Here is a 20,581-nt window from a genome sequence, read left to right on the forward strand (position 1 = left end):
CATGTCATCTTGTGCTTGTAGGTGGCAGTGCTGTACAAGTGCATCGCTTTGTGTGCATGTGTGTGTGTGTGTGTGCACGCGTGCTCTTGTGTAACTGAAAATAAAATTGAGCAGGAGGGAGTCTGTGCTTTGGGATGTGATCAGGACGATCCAACCGCTTTTAGAGATTAGCAGAATTTGGAGGTGCTAGGTCCCCAAACTGCACAGAAGACCTGCGTGCAACCCATTTAGGCAGTTGGATAGCTCAAGTGGGATCGTAACAAAAGGACAGATGATGAGAATGTTGAAATAGGCAGTCCCAGAAGAGGGATTAAAAAGTGCTCTACTTTGCTTTTGCTGGTAAAGCCAAAATTAGTAACGTGTCAATCATTGTGATGTTCCCCAAGTCTTTAAAGTCTTTAAAATTACCTCATAAAAATAAAACAATTGTTCAAATTGTCAATATAAAAATATTTTATGATTTGGTTGCTGGTTTGTACCTTAATGTTAGCAAAATTGGCTTTGGCATTGATCATTGTTTCTACAATAAAAACGCTTGTTAAATGTGAATGTTTTTTACTTGGTTCCCGCAAATATTTGCGATGGGATCTTTGACAATTTGCTTTCTAAAAGGGGTCCCTGTTTCCAAAAAGTTTGGGAACCCTGCAATAAAGGACTATATGACGTTAATGTAAGCATTTGTTCACCTATATTGTTAGCTAATTCGATTAAAAAAACAATACCTCTGGCGTTTCCAGCATAACCTTCATGCTAATGTTAGCTTAAATATTTTGCTGATATTGCCGTATGAGTTACACTCTTATACCCAGCACTTGTAGCTAGATAACAGCCTCATAAAATGTTGATTAGCATTAGCATTATCTCCGGAGGGTTTTCTTTGATGTTGCTGAGACTGCCGAGTATAAAGCACACCCCCCCGCAAACCCCCCACCACCAAAAACACTTCACTCTGGTGCTGCTTTGCACACATTTCCGTTCCTCTTTCTCTTTGTCTGGTCCTCGGGGTGGTTTGATTGATGAACGCACAGATAAAATCAAGACAAGGGGAATGGTTTTTGCAAGCATATTGTAGTATGTGTGTATGCAGTTGTCGAGCAGTGTCAAGGGATTTGAACGCACCCTTGCCAGCAAACGCTTAAAATCATTATGCGGCAAAGTAGCTCTGTACATCATTATATATTTAACCAGTTGATGTCTACCGGGAGCGTAATGTATTTTGGAGAATATATTGTAGAATGATTTGGATGGAAGGAAGACACCCTTGCAAATGAGGCAGGCATACCGTACATTGAATGAATGCATGAATGAATAACTGAATGAATGAATGATTTAAAATAAGTTGAGTCAAAATTGAGTCAGAGCTGCAACCAATAATTGAGCAATTGACAACTTAATCCATTATCAAATGAATAATAATCAGTAATCAATTTTGATCAGACTGTGCACGATCATTATTTGGGGGCCAGATCAGATAACCGATCAGAGATCCTACCTTTTGAAATTGCAAAATGTATGTTTTAATAACTTTTTTATTGATTGCAAATACGTGTGAACTGTTTCTAGAGTACCACCAAAATCTAAATAAAACAAAGCATTTTAACCATACTACACATTGTTATAGGAATTTTTTCCCTTACAGCCTTCTCATACAAACAGGTCTCAAAACTACAAAAATAGAGTTGACCGTGAACTTTTTCAACACTTTATGAAATTGAAATTATTCTTCAAAGTTAATGCCTTCACTTTTAGAGCCCACTTTTAGAGATTTTTATATATAAAAATATATAATTTGCATAATTTGGAATGACAGAATCAGTCAAACGTTGTTCTTATCTTATAACGTTTTGATCCAACAGTATTGCTTAGGTTGTTTAAAATTGCATAATTTTTGTCACTGAAAACATGTTCAAACACTTTGGTGCTCTTGTATTACTGAAATATAAACCTGACATATTGAATATGACCTGCAAATGTAAAACATACAAAAAACAAGCAAGTATTCACGATGTGTGTGGTTTTTTTTATTTTGTAGGAAAGATCAGCACCTGCTGTCCTCTGTCAACTGCTGGTATCTGGTGCTGAACCAGACCAGACGTGAGAGTCGTGACCACGCCACCCTCAGCGATATCTACACCAATAACATCATTCTGCGCTTGGCCCAGATCAGCGAGGACGTCATCCGCCTCTTCAAAAAGGTCAGTGGATACTTAATTCCAATGTGTTTCAGCCTCACATTTCACTCTAAGAATAGCAGAAAGCAACCCTTTCATCAATCCCACAATGGGGAGATTCCTGGTGCCTCCCGATGACGTTGCCCTCATAATGCTACATTTAATGGCAATCGGGACGTTTTTCACCTCATAGTTTAGATTATATTTCCAACATTTACAAATGGATAAATCTTGGCTTTGTTGGGAACTAAATCCACCGTGGACTGTTTCAGAGAAAGAGATGATCTCGATGCAGACACTTTGAAAGTTGTGGTTGCCATTTGTGTTTACTTGGCATGCGGATACAGTATTGCCATTATTTGTTCTGTTAAAAATGGATTAAAACATTGGCAGAAATTGTGGAACTGATGATGATTAATCAAGTATCCATCCATCCATTTATATGTTCTGTTGCCGCTTGTAATCGTAAGGGTAGCAGGCTTGCTGGTGCCTATTCCAGCTGACTCCGGGCAGTAGTAGGCGGACACCCTGAACTGGTGGCCAGCCAATCGCAGGGCGCACAGAGACGAACAACATTTCACACGCTCAATTTTACCTAAGGACAATTTAGTGTTCCCAATACACTTGCCATGCATGTGGAGAACCCACGTGGGTTCAGGGAGAACATGCAAACTCCAGCATTTGAACTGGGGTCCCTGAATTGTGAGGCGGACTTGCTAACCACTGCGCCGCCGATTAATCAAGTAATTACAGCAAAATGAAGTCTAGGGATACACCAATTATTGGCCGGGCTAATGATTGGCATGATATTTGGATTTGTGTCAAATGTCGGTATTGCCCCGACAATTATTATGCGACATCTGATAATAAATTAAATCAAACCGTGTTAACCTCTTGGAACTTGATTCCGACAGAGTTTTCAGGTGGATTATTTTTTGTCAATCAATTTGCAACATCCACTTACCCAACTTGGATGCCGTTTTTTACAGCCGTAGTTATCTGCCTCACTGACTATTAAAAATCTGTATCTGGCCTATAAAACATTAATCTATCGCTAATGAAGTGCACTATTTTCATGTGGCAATCACCGGTCAACCAATTTGCAGTGTGAAGTGGGTTGTACACATATCAAGTATGTGTGTCATTTGTTATGAGCTTTGGTTGGAGTTTGGAGGCCCTTAGGGCTGTTGAAGCAGCAACATGCTGAAAGGTGGAGGCCAGACACCCCTAGATAAATATTTTGTCGCCTCCCAATGAGTGTTAGCAACATTTTGTCAGCACATAGCTGAGATGACTGAGGTCTTATCCAAACATCAGAACCTTGCGCTCACCTTGCATGTTTGTGTGTGCCAACACTTAAAAATGGAAACCCTTCATTTACTTCACTTAGAAGGGAAGTCATTCCTTGGTTTCCCCTTTGGCTTGGGTGGGACGTGTCTATAACCTGGCCAGTTTCCACAGTGCTTAAACTGAAACCAGCTACGCCTGAGAATGGGAGTGTTCTTTTCGCCTGATCTTTATTGTTACTGTTAGTGTTCAGCTTTACAGATGCCATGCCTGTCATTTGTTTCTAGATAAGGAAACATGACAATTATTTAAGGCGTGGCATTTTCTCTTCATGTAGATACAGTCCGTTAAAAAAATGATATGGATTGCAAAATGTAGATGCGTTTGTGGTGTGTCATGCATGAGGCCGATCATGTTCTAGTTCTTACATTGTGTTGCATCACGTTTTTTTTCATTGCCTGCTTGAACCCTCTCCGCCCCACTGAGCTTCTGCACACTGCAGTACATGCTGCAGTCTGTCTCACTTCAGAGACAGCGATGTCCACTGATGCCATTCACCAGCCGCCCGAGCCCTTGTGGGACTTGAAGCATTTATCGCATCTAGTTTGACGCTTGCTCGAATGGGACGTAATGCTTGTGTGTCTGCAAAAACAAACCCCCGGCTCATCCATTTTTCAATACTAAGATACATCTTAGGTAAATTTACCTTATTATTGAAAAACACTCTTTTTTTTCTTTAAATTGCAATTGCGGGATTGGATGCTTTTAAATATGTCCCTATTTGATAGTTTTTCATTTTCACAAACACACAATTAACATTTATCACAATATACAGTATCATATGTATCATATCTACTCGGGATAGGACAATATATCCTATGACAAAATGCCATACTTGGATGCTAACATCCACATGGCTGCGGGGGGGTTTCCATTTTCAAATCAGTTGACCCGACGATCGCTGATCAGTCGCGCCAGTGTAAACATTAGACAGAATTCAACAATTTAAACATTTTATTTTACCAGTGCATCAAACATGAGATAGCTGTGACTGCTTACACGGCGAGCTGAACACCCGCAGCTTCACGCTTCTACACGCACATAACACAACTGCTGCGTGAAGGTTTTTAATAACCTCGTGAAGTAGAATCGATCAAACATATTACGGTAGATGCACGACTCACCACATACTACAATCAGACTTTACCTACAGTGATTAATCGCCTAAAAATCATTGTGTTGCATCAAAATAAAACAATGATCAACATTTTAGCCCATTTTCTTACATTATGGATGAAAACAGCACACAAATAATAAAAACAAAACATGTTTTTACCCCGCCAATTGAAAAACATGCCGTATTTTAATAAAGGGAAGGGACTGTAAACTTCATTATGAATCGACAAATTAAGCAACCGACTAATTATTAAAGTATTTGTTAGTTGCAGCCCAATATACTGCACCTCCACATGCACAAGACAATAACGTTCCAATTACTCATATTCTTACTGTATATGTGCCTTTTTTCTAATGTTGGTGTCAATAGTTTGTCACCCTTGACACACAGCCCGCTGTTTTGTTTCATCCCAGAGCAAGGACATCGGGATCCAGATGCACGAGGAGCTGGTGAAAGTGACCAATGAACTCTACACTGTAAGTATTGGGGCTTCCATCATCTCCTTTTATTCTTTTCTTTTATCGTTTTCTCAACTTTAACATTTTTTCCTATGCTATTTTGTTGTAATTTTAAGCTAAAAAGAAACCTGAGTATCCTGAATACTCATTTTCCAGACTTTAAGTCCTTTTTTAAAAGTCGCTGCTTTCAATTCATTGAACATTTGTGATGAAGAGAATGAGATAAGCAATTGAAGTGGCGCAGATATGCTACTTTAAGTCCGTGGTTTGTCTGTGAGCATTAATAATCGAAAGTGTCATTTTGTCATATAGCACATCATTTTCTTTTTATCTGAAAAATCCAGCTGCATTGGTAGCATTGGGGGTTTAAATGAATTACCTGAAGTGCATTTTGTTCCGTGACAATACACTTTTATTTCTGTCCCCCGTTTCTTTGTTGTCTCACGTGTTACATCCTCATCCCTTAATATCAGTGCTTCTCAAGTAGTGACCCCCCCCCCCCCCCCCCCCGCCCAACCCCCCCTCACCCCCCTCCCCGGTGATGCCAGGAGGGGGCGCAGATGACCTCAGGGAAAAGGCTATGTTTTTGTCATGTGAAGTGTACAGTAATTGCAATAAAATAAGAATTTTCATCTTTTTTTTGTTTCGGGCAATTTGATGCACTTGGCTATTTTTTTCTGTTTTAGACTAAGCTGTAACCTGTATCAAGGTTGTAAAAAATAATTAACAGTTGTTGAAACTTGATTTATTTGGCTTTTTTCTTTTATTAATGTTAAAAAGGATACAGGTTGAGGTATATTTATACAACTTTTCCAGAATAATCTTTTTTAAAGTCAGCACGTTGAGTGGGGGGGTGACAAGTTTTCATTTTTCTCAGGGGGGGCTTGGCAAAATATAATTGAGAAGCACTGCTTAACATTGTCATAAAAATCGATTCAAGAGTACCGGTTAATAGTCCTCTACAATCTACAATATTCTTTATGCACCCTTTCTACACACTGGATTAATCTGGTTTTCATCTGTACCAAGATATAAAATAAGATATAAACTAAACAGGATATAAACTAGTACCAAGACCTAAACCAAATTTGGATTTTCTTTTTCAACTATTAGTCTAGTGCTTGGCAAATATGCTGTACAATAAAACACTCAGAACAAGTGAGGACTGTTGCAGTGACCCTGGAGTCTGGTGCTGAAGAAAAAACAAAACACAAGCTTAGAATTGAGTTTCTTGACCTGCTGTCTCTTGTGACATCACAGATGATGGCAGTCATGACTCTGGAGGGGTCATTCCAAATGTCATGACCTCAGGGCGCATTCAACGTCTGTGCTTTCACGGTATTTAACAAACGCGTTTTTATTTTAGTTGAACTCGTCTTTTCCAGACTACAAGCTTGTTAGTATTTTCTTTTCTATATAAATAGCCAAATCAATATTGTAGTCACTTGGTAACACATGGCGATTTTCCTTCTCATGGTTTTCATTGGCAGCCAAGAGAAGTGTGAAATCCCCGGCTGGTTCCTGAGCCAGACACGGAAAGCCGTGAGCTAAAAACATATTTTCGGTCTGCCAAGTCTTCAAATGAGGAAAGTGCAGAGGCCTGAAAATCTCCTGTTGATGTTTTCAGAAATATGACTCAGAAAGATGCAACAATATTCGCCTTCAACTCGTGTTAATTTCCGGCTACGCAGACTTAATATCCCCTGTGGGATCAATAAAGCTGATCTTATCTTTGTGATGGACCACCTGCTGTCTGTTGGCTGCTCCCTTGTTTCTTTTATTAATAGCAAGACTGATTTAGAAACTCTCAGCTGGAGAATGCCGTTTCCCTCATTGACTCATCCTTTCATTCATGCTTTTGTTGACTATTTTCTCCCCATTCATAAGCGGCATTGAGAGTTGCTCACGTTCAGTTATCTTTGAGAACGTTTACAGATTTTTTGGGAGCCTTTTCCATCTTGGGCTGGGCAATACCACCGATTGATACTGATAATTATTGATCGGGGCTGTCAAAGCGAAAGTGTTAACTTTGGCGATTAACTAAAATTTTAATTGCTTTGTTGTTGTTGAATGTTTTAATTGTGAATTGATTTGCAAATATTTGAGAGCCCTATTTACCTCCTGCACAATTTTGACAACCTGGCTACATTACAGTGTTAGCGAACAGCATTAGCTAAGTATTTCCAATCTAAACATAACATCTTACCCAAGTCATGTATTTTGTTTGTTTCATGTTTGTTTATTTTTATGTCGTCTTAACTATTACACATTTCAACTTATGTGTCAAAAAATAATTTTGTCCTTATTACACTTTTTTTTTAAATTCATTTTTTTGACTCAAACATTTATCTTCCGTTTGTTTGCCCCTCTGTTGTTGGTGTTGTTCCCCTTTCCTGGAGCTGGTGATGATCTTTTGTAGTGGCACACAGTGATGAGCTTCTTCAAAGACAACATTGGAAAATATTACAATCACGGGCTTTGACCCAAAGGCAGTTTTTAAGGAGATGAAAAGACTTGTAGTGCCTAAGCGTACATGATTTAGGAGATCACAGGAAACTTGGAAGAGGAAATGAATAAATCACTGTTTATGTGGACTGTCCAACATCCTGCGGTGTTAAAAAAAAAATCAAAATGCCTTTAGGACATTTAAAGACACCATCCACATCTGGGTGACACTTTACAAGAGTGAGCGAGAAACATGTGGTTACATTTAACAAAAACGCTGCATACTTTTTTAGGCCTTCTGCCACTACAAACCTGTTGTCACCTTGCTGCAGAAATCTCAATAGTAGTAGGAAGAGATATGAGAGGGTAGAAAAAAAAAAGAAGATTCTTAATGCACATTGAAGAAGGGGGTGCGAGGACAGCTTGAAAATATGACTTCCTGCACTCAGTTGAGAAATTCCATGTGTGGTGACATGTGTGCTACCGCCATATCTTTTGCCCTGAATGATCCACCAGGCCACCGTGAAGGAGCAAAGCAGCCTTTGGAATGAACTGAAGAATTTTGGAAGACAACATCTCTCAAAGGCTCATTTTCTTCTTTAAATCATTGAGCTCTTTTTAAAGTGCCTTCTCATTCTAGGAGCACAGCATTCCATTTTCAAGTCAAACCACCCACACATTGAAAACAGACTTTTTTGGGGGGGAAACAAAAGCACACTAAGTAACAATCTGCTTATATTTTTAATATTGAGCATGCCCAAAGCTTCGCTATTGAGTCAGTCCAACGGGACGATATGAGGATGCGCCCATCGTTGAATTCTGGTGTATCCCCCCCCACAGGTGATGAAAACATACCACATGTACCACACGGAGAGCATCAGCGCCGAGAGCAAGCTGAAGGAAGCTGAGAAACAGGAAGAGAAGCAGTTCAGCAAGTCTGGAGATCTTAACGTGAACCTGCTGCGGCACGAAGACCGCCAGTCCCGACGCAGCTCTGCTAGGAAGATTGAGAAGATGAAAGAGAAGGTGGGTTTTTACTCAAGATCGAAATCCAACAATAGATGAGTTCAGAAGCGGTTGATTATACCTCCGAATAAGTGAATTGCTTATCTCGTGTGCATTTTGCATTAGGGGTAAGTTAATTAAATTGTTGAAACATTTCTCATTTCCTCATTTCTCTCTTTAAAAATGACAGTGATGGGAAAACGATTTCTGTTGCATCATGCTGATTCCAAATTCAACAAATTTTTGGTTCACAGAATGTGTCGCATGGCTTAACTAATGAAGCTTTCAAGACATTCATTTTTGACATATGTGTCTGTTAGTAGTAGTTGAATGGGTGTCACATTTAACATATGCATAATTAATTATTAAAACTATGAATGATTAATATGTACCATCTTGACATCCAGGTAAAATATTTGTACCACTTCCTTGCATTGCATATCTAATCATTATTTGTAAAAAAGAAATAAGTAAATAAATAAATAATTGATTTGGTTTTAAATGGCAGGTCCACAGAATGACCTTGTCAACAAATTTATATGTGAGGATACAATGTATGGAATTATGTGTAATAGATTCTGACACCATTGTTACACGTATACAACTGTTGTAAATGGTTGTACCTAAAGGCAAATAGTTAACCAGCAAATATTTGACATTTGCCTGTTTATTTTTTACCAATGTTTGATGTGCCATAATTGGCCGATTATTCCGTCTGGATTAATCTGTCAAACATAACCTCCTTGTCAGAGGTGAGAAAAAAATATGACAGTGACAACCAGCAGTAAACTAAGCTAATATGGTCAAAAACTACAGAAATCCCATGTAAAAAAACTAGCTCAGCTCACATTTTAATCCTGCCACTATTACTTTCAACAGTTTTCACTCAGGAGTTTCCTTCGGAATGTTCTCATGCAAATGAAATTCCCTTTATATATCAGGTGCGGAAAATCAAAAGGTTCAGAGAATGACAGTCTTTCAGATTTATATGGGATGGCGCTGCTTACTTGGGAATTGAGCAGTTTTTATAGCGCAGTGCAGCAATGAACATTCCATGCCTCTAGTCCCTCGTTTCTAAGCTATTGATGTTGTCTCTGCCTCACACTTTGAGGTGGAAATAGATTTCCTACCTACACAGTACCACTGAAATTTGCATCCTCGAGCACTGCTCAATTATTTTGTATTATACCACCGCAGAAGAAAAGAAAATACTGCATGCCCATAAATTGTATCTTGTCTATATGCGTATTTTTATTGCCAGGATACAACAATAAAAAAAATTATTAATTAAAACTTTTTAATTAATTGTTAATTAATTAAAATTAAAAATACAGTGAAACCTCAAGAGACAGTCGCATCTGTAGTGTTTTTTTCCTCATATTACGAAAATTTACTCAAATTTACTCATATACGCAAAACAAAATAAAACAAAACAAAACCTGAAATCTCAAAATTTCCATTTGAATTAAATGCAACGTGAGGTTGTCTTTCTTGTTAATATGGCCGCTTGTTGATGAGGAGTAGGCATCGGATTATTGCGCTTCTCAGGAACAGATACAGGTGACTACAATCATTACGGATGACTTGAACACTGTCCAGAAGACCGAGATATGACTACAAAGGCAAAAATGAAGGAAATGCTGTCTTTGTATCATAAAATTAGCGTTTTCTGCTGTTTGGAACGTCTTCTCACTCGCAAGGTAATTGCACCGTAACATTTAATGCGATATTTTTAAAGTGCTTGGAATCATTTACATGTAAAACAGGATTCATAAAATGACAAAAATCATGATACGAAAGCCACTCCGGAGCAGATTGATTTAACAAAACAATATATTGCAAAAATAAGCCATTTCAAAGAAGATACACGATACATTGGAAACTGAATATATATATATATGTATATATCTATATATGTGATCTTTGGGGGCGTCATGCTTGGTGTGAGAACGCTACTGCCATCCACTTTAGTGGATGTGCAATTGCAGTCTGTCATAGGATGGAAATAAAAAGTCTTCCTTGAGGTCAACCATGTCCCTCATGCCCGAGCTTGCTTATATTTTCCCCCGGTCCTGTAGCTAAATATTGTAACAGGTATTTGTCGAGACATAAATTGTATTGCAGTCCTTGTACTGACTCTCATTAGATGCGCTATCCCTGCTGAGTGCACCAGCTGTTAAAGTCACAGCCTCTTTGTCAGCATTGCGGAGTCTCCCGAGTGCTGAGAAACACACTGATGACTAAACACGAACTTGCCTGCGCCACTTAACATATGACTAATGTAGATGCATCTTCCCTGGAGTGTTTTCAAACTTCCCGCTACCATTTCTGCCTCTTGAAAGGTCCCGGAGCTGCACACCCGAACACGCTCAGGCGCACACACACACACACACACACACACACACACACACATCTGTTTGAGTTACCCACACCGAGGTGTTCTTCCCTTCGTCTGTTCTCTCCTCTCTAGAGGCAAGCCAAGTACTCCGAGAATAAGCTGAAGTGCACCAAAGCTCGCAATGACTATTTGTTGAACCTGGCAGCAACAAACGCAGTGGTGGCCAAGTATTACATCCACGATGTCGCCGATATGATAGACGTAAGTATGCAACGCATTTTTGTTTACGTGGCTCAGCTGAGAGTTGAAGTGCGTCGACTCCATTGTGTGTTTCACACTCAACTTGATGGGCCATTTTACATTCAGTTTGTTGTCCTTAACCTTGGTGTTACACATCGATTCTTAAAGCGTTGTCAGGAGTTATATGAAAGCGGCATTTACTATACATCGGGAGTGCCCAAACATTTTCTTTTTAGGGTAGCATACTGAAAGGTAGATTGGGGCCACATTTTTTTTGGTTTGTTTTACTTTATCTTATTGAACAGGGTAAAAATCAGTAAAACAAGCAAATACACATTGTCTACATCATGTAGTTATTGAAAAAAAACTGTGCGACTTTCTGTTAAAAGTGATTAGGTATATTTCACACATTTAACTCATTATATTGTATTGGACGTATTAAATTGTGGCGTGATTGGGTGTGTGAGGTTGTTCGTCTCTGTGTGACTTGCAATTGGCTGACAACCAGTCCATTGTGGCCCCCGCCTACTAAGTCGGCTATAGAAAATGGATGGATGGATAATTTGACAATCAGTAGTCAGCTAATCGATTGTTTAATCTCTACTGTATGTACTGTATAATAAAGAACTTCTTGCGTAATTCATATGTATAACATTGAACGCTGAATTTTTCAGGGACATTTCCTGGTGCTCAAATTAAAAGGTATAGGCTTTAAATAATTGTAATGTAAGAATTAATTGATGCTGACCTGAACAACTTACCGTGTCATATATAATTTAGCGTCACCCAGCAGATCCATTTTACATGAAATTAATTTTTTTGTCGAGAATGCACTTGTGGAACATTGTCATTCTTTGGATGACATCATTATGTAATGTCACATGTCTACAAGAAAGATGAATATCACAACACCAATAGGGAAAAAGCTGTTGATGTCGTCTGTGCAAGATGTTCTGAATTAGAAAGACGTGGCAATTTTTTTTATTTTTAATTCTTTTTAACACTTTGACTGGTGTTGCCTTCAGCTGGGCCGCCATACTGCACCACACCAGGAGTACACAATGCACATTATCCAGGTCAGACATGATGTCATTAAATTTGTCTGCATGTAGTGATGCGTCACAGAGAATGTATTTCATATGAGTCTCTTGCGTCATCCATGATGCGGTGAGTAAACGCTAACCGGTTGCATCGACATACTGATTTGTGGCTATTCCAGTCAGTTGGTCTTGCTCTGCTTGTTTAGATCCAGTGTTTGGGCGCTGACGGGTCTGTAGCTTCCCAAATCCTTTCTGAGCTGCATGGAATGAGATTGTAAGGATGTCTAGCTTGACTGCCACTTGCAGGGCAGAAGAAGAAAAGGCTTTGACTACCCAGCGTACATCAAAAGCCAACATTTGCTCAGCAGGATATCTACTCTGTCACTCCACATCAGCATCAGTAATGATCCTAGATCATGTGCTTACTATTTATGTTGGCTTGTCGCGTCAGGATGGGGAACGTGTGATTGTGTGAAATTTTAATGACATCCATTTTTAAGAACATTTGATATGCACAACCGCAGCAGGTAGGGTAGTAACAGACAAAAAGTACAATCTAAACGAGTAAAGCAGCAGCCAGACGTACATAATGTCAATCCCATAAAAAGAATTTATAGATCTAAGTTTGACAGTAGGTAAGTTAATGGAACATTTTCTTTTACACAGAAAAGTGCATTGACAATTAGTGTAATGGGAGCTTATTTAGACTCTTATTTAAGTATAAGCTCTGACTGATATGGACTCTTTTAGGGCAGTGTCAGTTTTTGGAAGATTAATATATTGATTACCAATTGGCTGGATTAATTAAAAAGATATATATGTGATACGTTTTCACAAAATTAGGTTTATATCTCCAAAAACGAAAATTGAGATGCTGATATATTTCAATTTAATTCCCTTTAAAATAACATACAATACATAGAGGTAGCACATCAATTGACAAAATTACTGCAAATTGAATGTTGCCATGTTGAAATAATGTTTTGACACATTCATATTTTAATGTTGCACATTGTTAACTAATTTTAGTACACTTTGGTTACAATTTGAACATTTTGGTTGATGGTTATTCAAAATCAAGACCTTATGGAAGTTGTTTTTGTAGAAATCCCAAAATGGACATCTCCGTCAAAAACGTGTACTAATGTCAATAACTCAAAACGAATCTGCGCAACAAAGGCCTGGTTGTAGGGAAATGCATCACATATATAACTTAATAAAATAACATTTGTTTCCTTCCAATGCATTTCAGTGATATGCAGCTTTTGAGCATTCCCTAATAATGGCAGGGGCCAACTGAATATAATAAGAATATTGTTTAGAAAACAACCAAAACAAAACTCATTTTTGGTTTCCAGTAGGCATTACGTGGCACAGTCCATTTCATCAATAAAACTATAAGGACACAAATCCTTGTCATATACAGTATGTATTTGTGACCAGTAGTTGAATGTTTCATATCAACACATTTATGTCTCACTATGTTTCAGTGATGAGCCAAAGCGTGCTGAAGCTTTGAATTGTGCTTCATGCAATCCAGGATGGAATATCTGATGTTCACGTGCCTATTTAATTGCCTGGCCTATTAATAAGTTGGCCCCATAATATAATATACAGCATACAAATAGATAAAATATGGATATTTACACTGTATTTGTAGTAACTTATGTAACAGAAGCAAAACACGCCAGTTTGGATTCAAATGAACCTACACTCTTCCTTCTCCTGGGCCAGAACATAATGCAGTACTGAAAATTGAAGTGAACATGAAAACATTTACTGCACAGAAAAGGAAAAGACATGGTTAACGGTGCCTGAACGTAAACATGTTCAATCATCCTTTTACTCCAGCATCTGCTGCAACAGACTGGCCTGTTTTGTAGTCACGTAGCTTGCTTATGAAACCTAACTGCTAATTTGCTTCACTCCTTCAGTCTCCTCTTTGATTTGAGTGACTTATTGAGGCTGCATCAAAGTAAAGAGAGAGTTTTCGCGCACTAACGAGCGCTAAAGAGCGTTTCCTTAGTGATTCACACAACTGTCAGTCGCCTCTAGCTTCCTTTAATGCTGCCCCCCAAACATCCTTTTGCTTAATTGGGTTACTTCATATCGCTCAGTGTGATATAAAGCTCTGTAATTATCCCCGGTGTCCTACTAGGCTAACTGTGATCAGGACGTGAGCTCGTGTTTAGGAACATCCAAATGCATTGAGGGAATGCATTTGGATGTTCCAAAATCATTTCCATTTCCCAGCAAACAGTTCTGGCTTCGTTCCCAATACAATAACTTTGGGTGATAAATTATGACGTCTTCACAGTGCTGTGACCTGGGATACCACGCTAGCTTGGCGCGGACCTTTAGGACCTACTTGTCCGCGGAGTACAACTTGGAGACGTCTCGCCACGAGGGACTTGATGTTATTGAGAATGCAGTGGACAACCTGGACTCGCGCAGCGACAAGCACAAGCTCATGGATATGCATAACCAGGTGTTCTGCCCTCCCATGCGCTTCGAGTACCTGCCACATATGGGAGATGAGGTGAGGCCATCCTAATACTCAGCAGGGTCCCATTTAGTAGGAATTAGTACAAAAACATTGTTTCATTAAAAACCTTCAGATACCGTACATCACCCACTTTTGACATTCTGTCAAATATTGCATTTTTATAAACCGAGGAAAAGTTAGCGCCATGTTTGCACTGAGATTGTTGTGGTGTATCATATGTACCTGGACTCACTGAAAGTCAATAAATACTATTGATTTATAACACGTGGTATGTCATCAAACTATGAGGCCTCAGTTCAGTAACCATCTGAAGAAATGAGTGTTTTGCCCTTTCTTGAGCTTTTTTTTTTCTTCCCAAAGCCACCAGAAGCCACTGTATCTCTGTTCTACCTGCCTAGTATCATATTGCCAAAGGTCTTTTCACACCGCGCTTAGCACAGCTCTGTGCGATGTATACCACCACTTTTGTTCTGTATGCGCCGCTGTGGTGTGACATGGCGCTTGTATAGGCGTCAAGGGGAGTGCTTGGTGGATCTGGAAAATTGTTCAGTTCAGGCAGCAGTGTGTTATGACGACATCTAACACATCCCGTAGGAAAGATGGTGGCATAGTGATCTCAAAATGACAGCAATATACTTTGGCGCAGTTTTGCAGTAAAAGCAGTCTGAGGCAGTAAGAAAGAGGGAAAAGGCTTCAATGCATGGATTTTTTTTTTTCATACTGGGGGATTTCTTTGCACATGCATTTACTGTAAATTGGATCATGATGTTTAAAATACATAACTGCTCCACAGAATCCTGCTGGTGAATAATTGCACTCATCCTGCACAGACAACCATTCACATTTTTATGACCAAATATGAGCAGTCCTCAATAAACCCAAAGTGCATTTTTTTTTTTTTTTTGGTAAATTCGTTGGGCCTTATCCACACAAGCAGACCATTGATACGAGTCGACAGCGCTAACTTTGCCGCTAATGCGCTACCTAATCTAAGTCACATTAGCCTCCATCTTTATCCCTATGCTTATAAATCTCGTCCGTAGGTGTGCCAGGTGAGTGCCCAGCAACCAGTCCAGACTGAGCTGTTGATGCGCTACCACCAACTACAGTCTCGCTTGGCTACACTGAAGATTGAGAATGAGGAGGTGAGGATTTACGGTGGCTTTGTGTGTGTCCAGCAGCCCCCCTCCTTCCTCAGCACTACTTTCACCCGTCTGCCGTTCCCCGGAGCCACGGCGCAGGAGCACATCACCATCTGTCCTCATTGCAATTACTCTATGCTGACCCTCCCACTGCGGGGGCTGAGAGTTTATTTAGTACCTTGTCACTGTGCCAGTGTTGTTTTCTGTATGAAAGTGTGCGTTATGCTGATGAAGAGAGGGCTTTCTCATCAAAAAGCGGCAGACACAAAGGTGTAAATGGAGGCGATAATAAGCCATGTTCCTGTGCCAATTGCAGTGCCTCTCCTCTCTCCCCGTGTTGCCGTTATATGCAATAATGGATGGGGTCTGCCGTTACTCCAAATGAGCGTGATCAATCTGTGCCCCGCTTGGAAATATGTATGCATTTCTGCTTGCTTCTTTACTCAGACGTGACTTGCTTTTCACTTCACTGCAATGCAAATGATATATTATCTCGCCCTTGAATGGAATGTCATTATTTTGTCAGTGCTTTTTTTCTTCCCTTAAAAGCTAAATAGGTATCGCTTGGATTGACTTTTGCTTTTCTTTTCGCTGCAGGTGAGAAAGACCTTGGACGCTACCATGCAAACTCTGCAGGACATGCTGACAGTGGAGGACTTTGATGTGTCTGACGCCTTCCAACATAGCCGCTCCACTGAATCCATCAAGTCCCTGGCCTCCGAGTCCTACATGAGCAAGATGAATGTAGCAAAGAGGAGGGCCAACCAACAGGAAACTGAAATGTTCTACCTCTCAGTGAGTCCGTCTAATGTCTGTATCAACATCAAATTTCAATTAAACACCAGGAGATCGAAATAACCATTTGAGTAGCATTCCCGCGAGCTGGCTCGCATTATGCGGGATTAGCGACGCCCCTCACTCATTGTCGTCTTAATCTCTACATTTAGAAATTCAAGGAGTACCTGAATGGCAGTAACCTCATCATCAAGCTGCAGGCCAAACATGACTTACTGAAGCAGACCCTTGGCGAAGGTAAGAATCCTCACCTCGCATCACCCTCTTGTAAATTTGACCTTCACTCTCACCTTTACAATTACTGCCTTCAGCGTCAAAGCAGGTGTGGGTCTTATCTAATAATAGGCAATGGGGAATAAGGGTTGGACGAGATTCTTATTTACAGTTTAAGGAAACAACTTGGAAGTGATGTATTCAGAAGCCTGTTACCAACAGTGTAGTTATTGTTTGTTTTTGTTTGTATAAGTTTAGGAAGTCATAACCAGTTTAAAAAAAAAAAAAAATTGATAGACAAACCCATCCATAGGCAAGCACTGTAAAAAGGCCACATAAAGTACAAGTCACACTCAATGCAAATGAAAAAGTTGAGTCATTTGAGGCCTCACGTCAAGATTTTTATTTCGACGAGGTCATTCAAAACTAAAAATAACAACAAAATAACAACAAAAAGCGCCACTAGTGAAACTACGTTTCTGAGAGTAAAAAAAATAACAACATTAAGAAGAAACAACTTTGTTTTCGTCTTTGCGGAAACGGTCTTCATACAGTAAACAAAATAAGACATATTCATTTATGTTTTGGGGTCGGAAATGGTACATAAAAGAATTCTACTGGTGGAAAAGTTGATGCTTCTAACGGAAACTTTTTTTTTTTCTTACTAATGAGCTAAAGTGAATTATAGTGCTTGCTGGAATTCCCTTTCTGCTGCTGACTAAGCCCACAAAGATTTTTTTTTTTTTTTTTTCTGCCACTGCTACTCCCATGGGTGCCCTGGTCATGTCAGCCGTGAACATTTTATGCCTAATTAATCAGAATGTCCAGCTTCATCTCTGCGGCTGCTCCTACCTCTAGATCTTTCCTAATAGACCAGCACATGACACAGCTGGGGATGCGTTTACGTATTTGATAACATATTCTGTCCTCCTGCCTTTTGAGCTCTAGTGCAAACAACCCTCACATTATAGGGCAGTTGTCATCCATATTTGGGCAGAAATGCGTTTGTTTACCAGAGCACATGAACGGGGCATATGGCGTCTCCAGGTAGCACCCGTTTTTAATTATTCAGGTGATCAATCAGGGCTTTGCTGTGCTCATTAGCTCACCGTTTCTTGTCCAAACTGTCGCATCTGCGGGAGTGCATGCGAGCATGTTGCGGGGTACACGATGAAACAGTGTCCCACACAGCACCGAATAAAAACATCACATCATAAAATGTAGTGCTGTCAAGGGATCAAAAATGTGTTTAATTTGTTTTTATGTCTAATTAATTCATTGAATTAATTTTATTCTCACCTGGCAGCACGGGTTAGCACATCCTCTTCACTGTTCAGAGGTCAGGGTTTTGCTTCTGGGTCCGGTCTTCCCAGGTGGAGTTTGCATGTTGTCCCTGTGCCTGCATGGCTTTACTCCAGTGTTCTACCATAGTCCCCAAAATATGCATGTGCGCATGTTTGTTTGTAAGAGTGAATGTTTTATATATATTTTATGAATGATTATTCCTACCTAAAAATTCTGAGAGAATTTTTTAAGATACATTTTTTTATTGTGGCAAATCAAAAGACTGATGAGCAATAACAACAAAAAGTAGCTTTGGGCATTTATTTTCTTTACTGTAGCCATTTACATTTTGGGTGCAACCTTTAGTTTAGTTCACAACCATCAGGAAGAATAGTGCTGTTTTCCTTTGTTAATGGCCAAATAATTAGAAATCCATCGTCCATCTTGTCAGTCACACACTTGCTCAAATGTGGGGTGTTAGAGAGTTAATTTGGCAAAGAACTTTGCTATGGCATGTTACATTAGCAGCTTTTTACTAGGTGCTTTGTATTTATGTGGCAGGCTAAACTTGAGCTGCTTCTGCATTAAGCAAGGTCCTTCTTACAAAAATGCAGCCCTAATGGAGATTAATGATTTGAGTTTTGAGTTTAGCTAGGTCCCGGAACCTCAGAGCAACACTCTATTTCACAATACTTTGTCGTTTTAGTTTGTTATGATGTGGAACTCAGGTATTTCACATATTTATTTTCTCATTTGTGTTGTCATTTGGAGGTGTTGCCTCATACAAAAAATAGCTTTAACATGCTTCGACTTAAGCTATTATTACGTTGTGTAGGTGAGATGAGTGTGTATGCATTGTTTAGGGACTCGCTTTTGAGATTTCATTGGTCACCCAGAGATAAACATGGTAATCATTCAGTGGAATAATGTGTGGGAAACTTGTTGTTGTTAGGCCACATCTGCCATGATGATGTATAGAGACGTGGCTTAGCTCTTGCTGTGATTATCCATTGTGGCTTTTTGTAAAGAGAAAATGTCGAAACACTTTGTTGCCATTGTTGCTTTTGTTGTGCATGGATTCCCTTCCAGCTGACATAGACTTAGTTCAAGAGGATCCACCTGGATTTTGGTATAAATCAATGCATTCCTCTCTGTTTTGTTTTTTTTTTTTTTTTGGTGTGTGTATTGTGCGTGTTTTAATAGGGATTTGGATACATTTTCTTGTAGACGTTTGTTAAAGCAGAGTGGTATTCTTCTGACCGATGTGCTTTTTGTTGATGCAACATGCAGCATAGATATAATGTTTTGTTTTATCTTTTGTTCCAACAAAAGGCTCAATGAAGCGGCACAGTCATTGTTCAGTGTCACTGCTGGCGGACCCCCTCCCTCGCAGCCCCTCCTTCTCCCCATACCCTCCAGGTCCCCCGAGGCTTTATCGTCTATTGCTCAATAGCATTGTCCAACCGACGGCGCCTTTGGTGCGCCATTTGTCCTTCTCAAGCTGGACAGTGCAGCCTGTTTAATATATTCACTTCCAGGACTAATATAAAACATTTCCCTCTTGTTTGTCTTTTCCTCAGGGGAAAGGGCTGAATGCGGAACCACAAGGTAAGTTCAGATTAGTTTTCAAAGCATCTGTTTATTTCATCAGTTCCAGACTAAATATTGACTGCTGCCGCCTCAGAGAAAATGAAAAAAACCCAAAAACCCTCTATTAAATTTGTATAATATTTTTTTATATTTTATACACACAAAAGAAAAAGCATTATGTATGCCTGCACAATCAAAGTCATATCAGAACTTCTGCTTACCAATATTGATGCTGTACATTGCATCATCCAGTGTGGTGTTTTTAATATTCTTCTTCTCGTGTGGTTCAATTGGTTCAATATGTGCTTATATTGCCACAGTCGTAATACAAGCAGCTCAATAGTGTTTTTCCAGTCTCAACTTTAAAATCAGTTTTTGATTTCTTTTGTTCAGGCATTTTTCCCTCTCTGTAAAGGAGAGTAATTTGTGTCACTCTGGTGACACTTTTTGGCTTTCACTTGAGCCTCCGTCAGCACTGTCACTATTCTGTGTGTCTTAAAGCAGCTGATTGGGCTAGAAAATTGTCAAAAGCAAGTACTTCGTCCGAATCAAGTCCTCAAGTGGTGGAGAGCTGACTTTTATTAAAGGGAGACTTTACTCGTTTAGCCATTTTCAGAAGTAAACAAAATAATATTTTGCCTGTAGTTAATTTGATTACATAATTATTTCACATGTATGATTAATACCTGATTAAAAAATGCATTTTACTACCGACTTTTGCCTGAAAATGACATCACGTGCTGAGGTTCCTGGTAATTACAGGTCACTTGTTTTCTGGATTTGGTCATATGATGTTCACAAGTTGAGCTGTGATTGCTTGTTACTCAGCCCACATGTGATGTCATTATACGTGCAAAATAATGAAGTTATCAAATTAATTATAGACAGAA

The 20,581-nt window shown here is 39.4% G+C and overlaps 1 protein-coding gene across 2 annotated transcripts in view; it reads left to right on the plus strand.

Moving 5' to 3' along the window:
• srgap3 (SLIT-ROBO Rho GTPase activating protein 3) overlaps positions 1-20,581 on the plus strand; it is a 52,630-nt gene that overhangs the window by 20,169 nt on the left and 11,880 nt on the right. For both annotated transcript variants that reach the window (XM_088423460.1, XM_088423459.1), the window contains exons 3-11: positions 2,033-2,195; positions 5,049-5,111; positions 8,379-8,564; positions 11,014-11,142; positions 14,479-14,700; positions 15,711-15,812; positions 16,407-16,604; positions 16,757-16,841; positions 19,682-19,709. In XM_088423460.1, the coding sequence (XP_088279586.1) occupies positions 2,033-2,195; positions 5,049-5,111; positions 8,379-8,564; positions 11,014-11,142; positions 14,479-14,700; positions 15,711-15,812; positions 16,407-16,604; positions 16,757-16,841; positions 19,682-19,709 (1,176 nt within the window). The remainder of the gene's footprint in view (positions 1-2,032; positions 2,196-5,048; positions 5,112-8,378; positions 8,565-11,013; positions 11,143-14,478; positions 14,701-15,710; positions 15,813-16,406; positions 16,605-16,756; positions 16,842-19,681; positions 19,710-20,581) is intronic.

Source organism: Hippichthys cyanospilos, chromosome 9, assembly GCF_059441005.1.
Source record: "Hippichthys cyanospilos isolate Australia breed blue-spotted pipefish chromosome 9, RoL_Hcya_1.0, whole genome shotgun sequence".
In the NCBI taxonomy this organism is placed as follows: domain Eukaryota; kingdom Metazoa; phylum Chordata; class Actinopteri; order Syngnathiformes; family Syngnathidae; genus Hippichthys; species Hippichthys cyanospilos.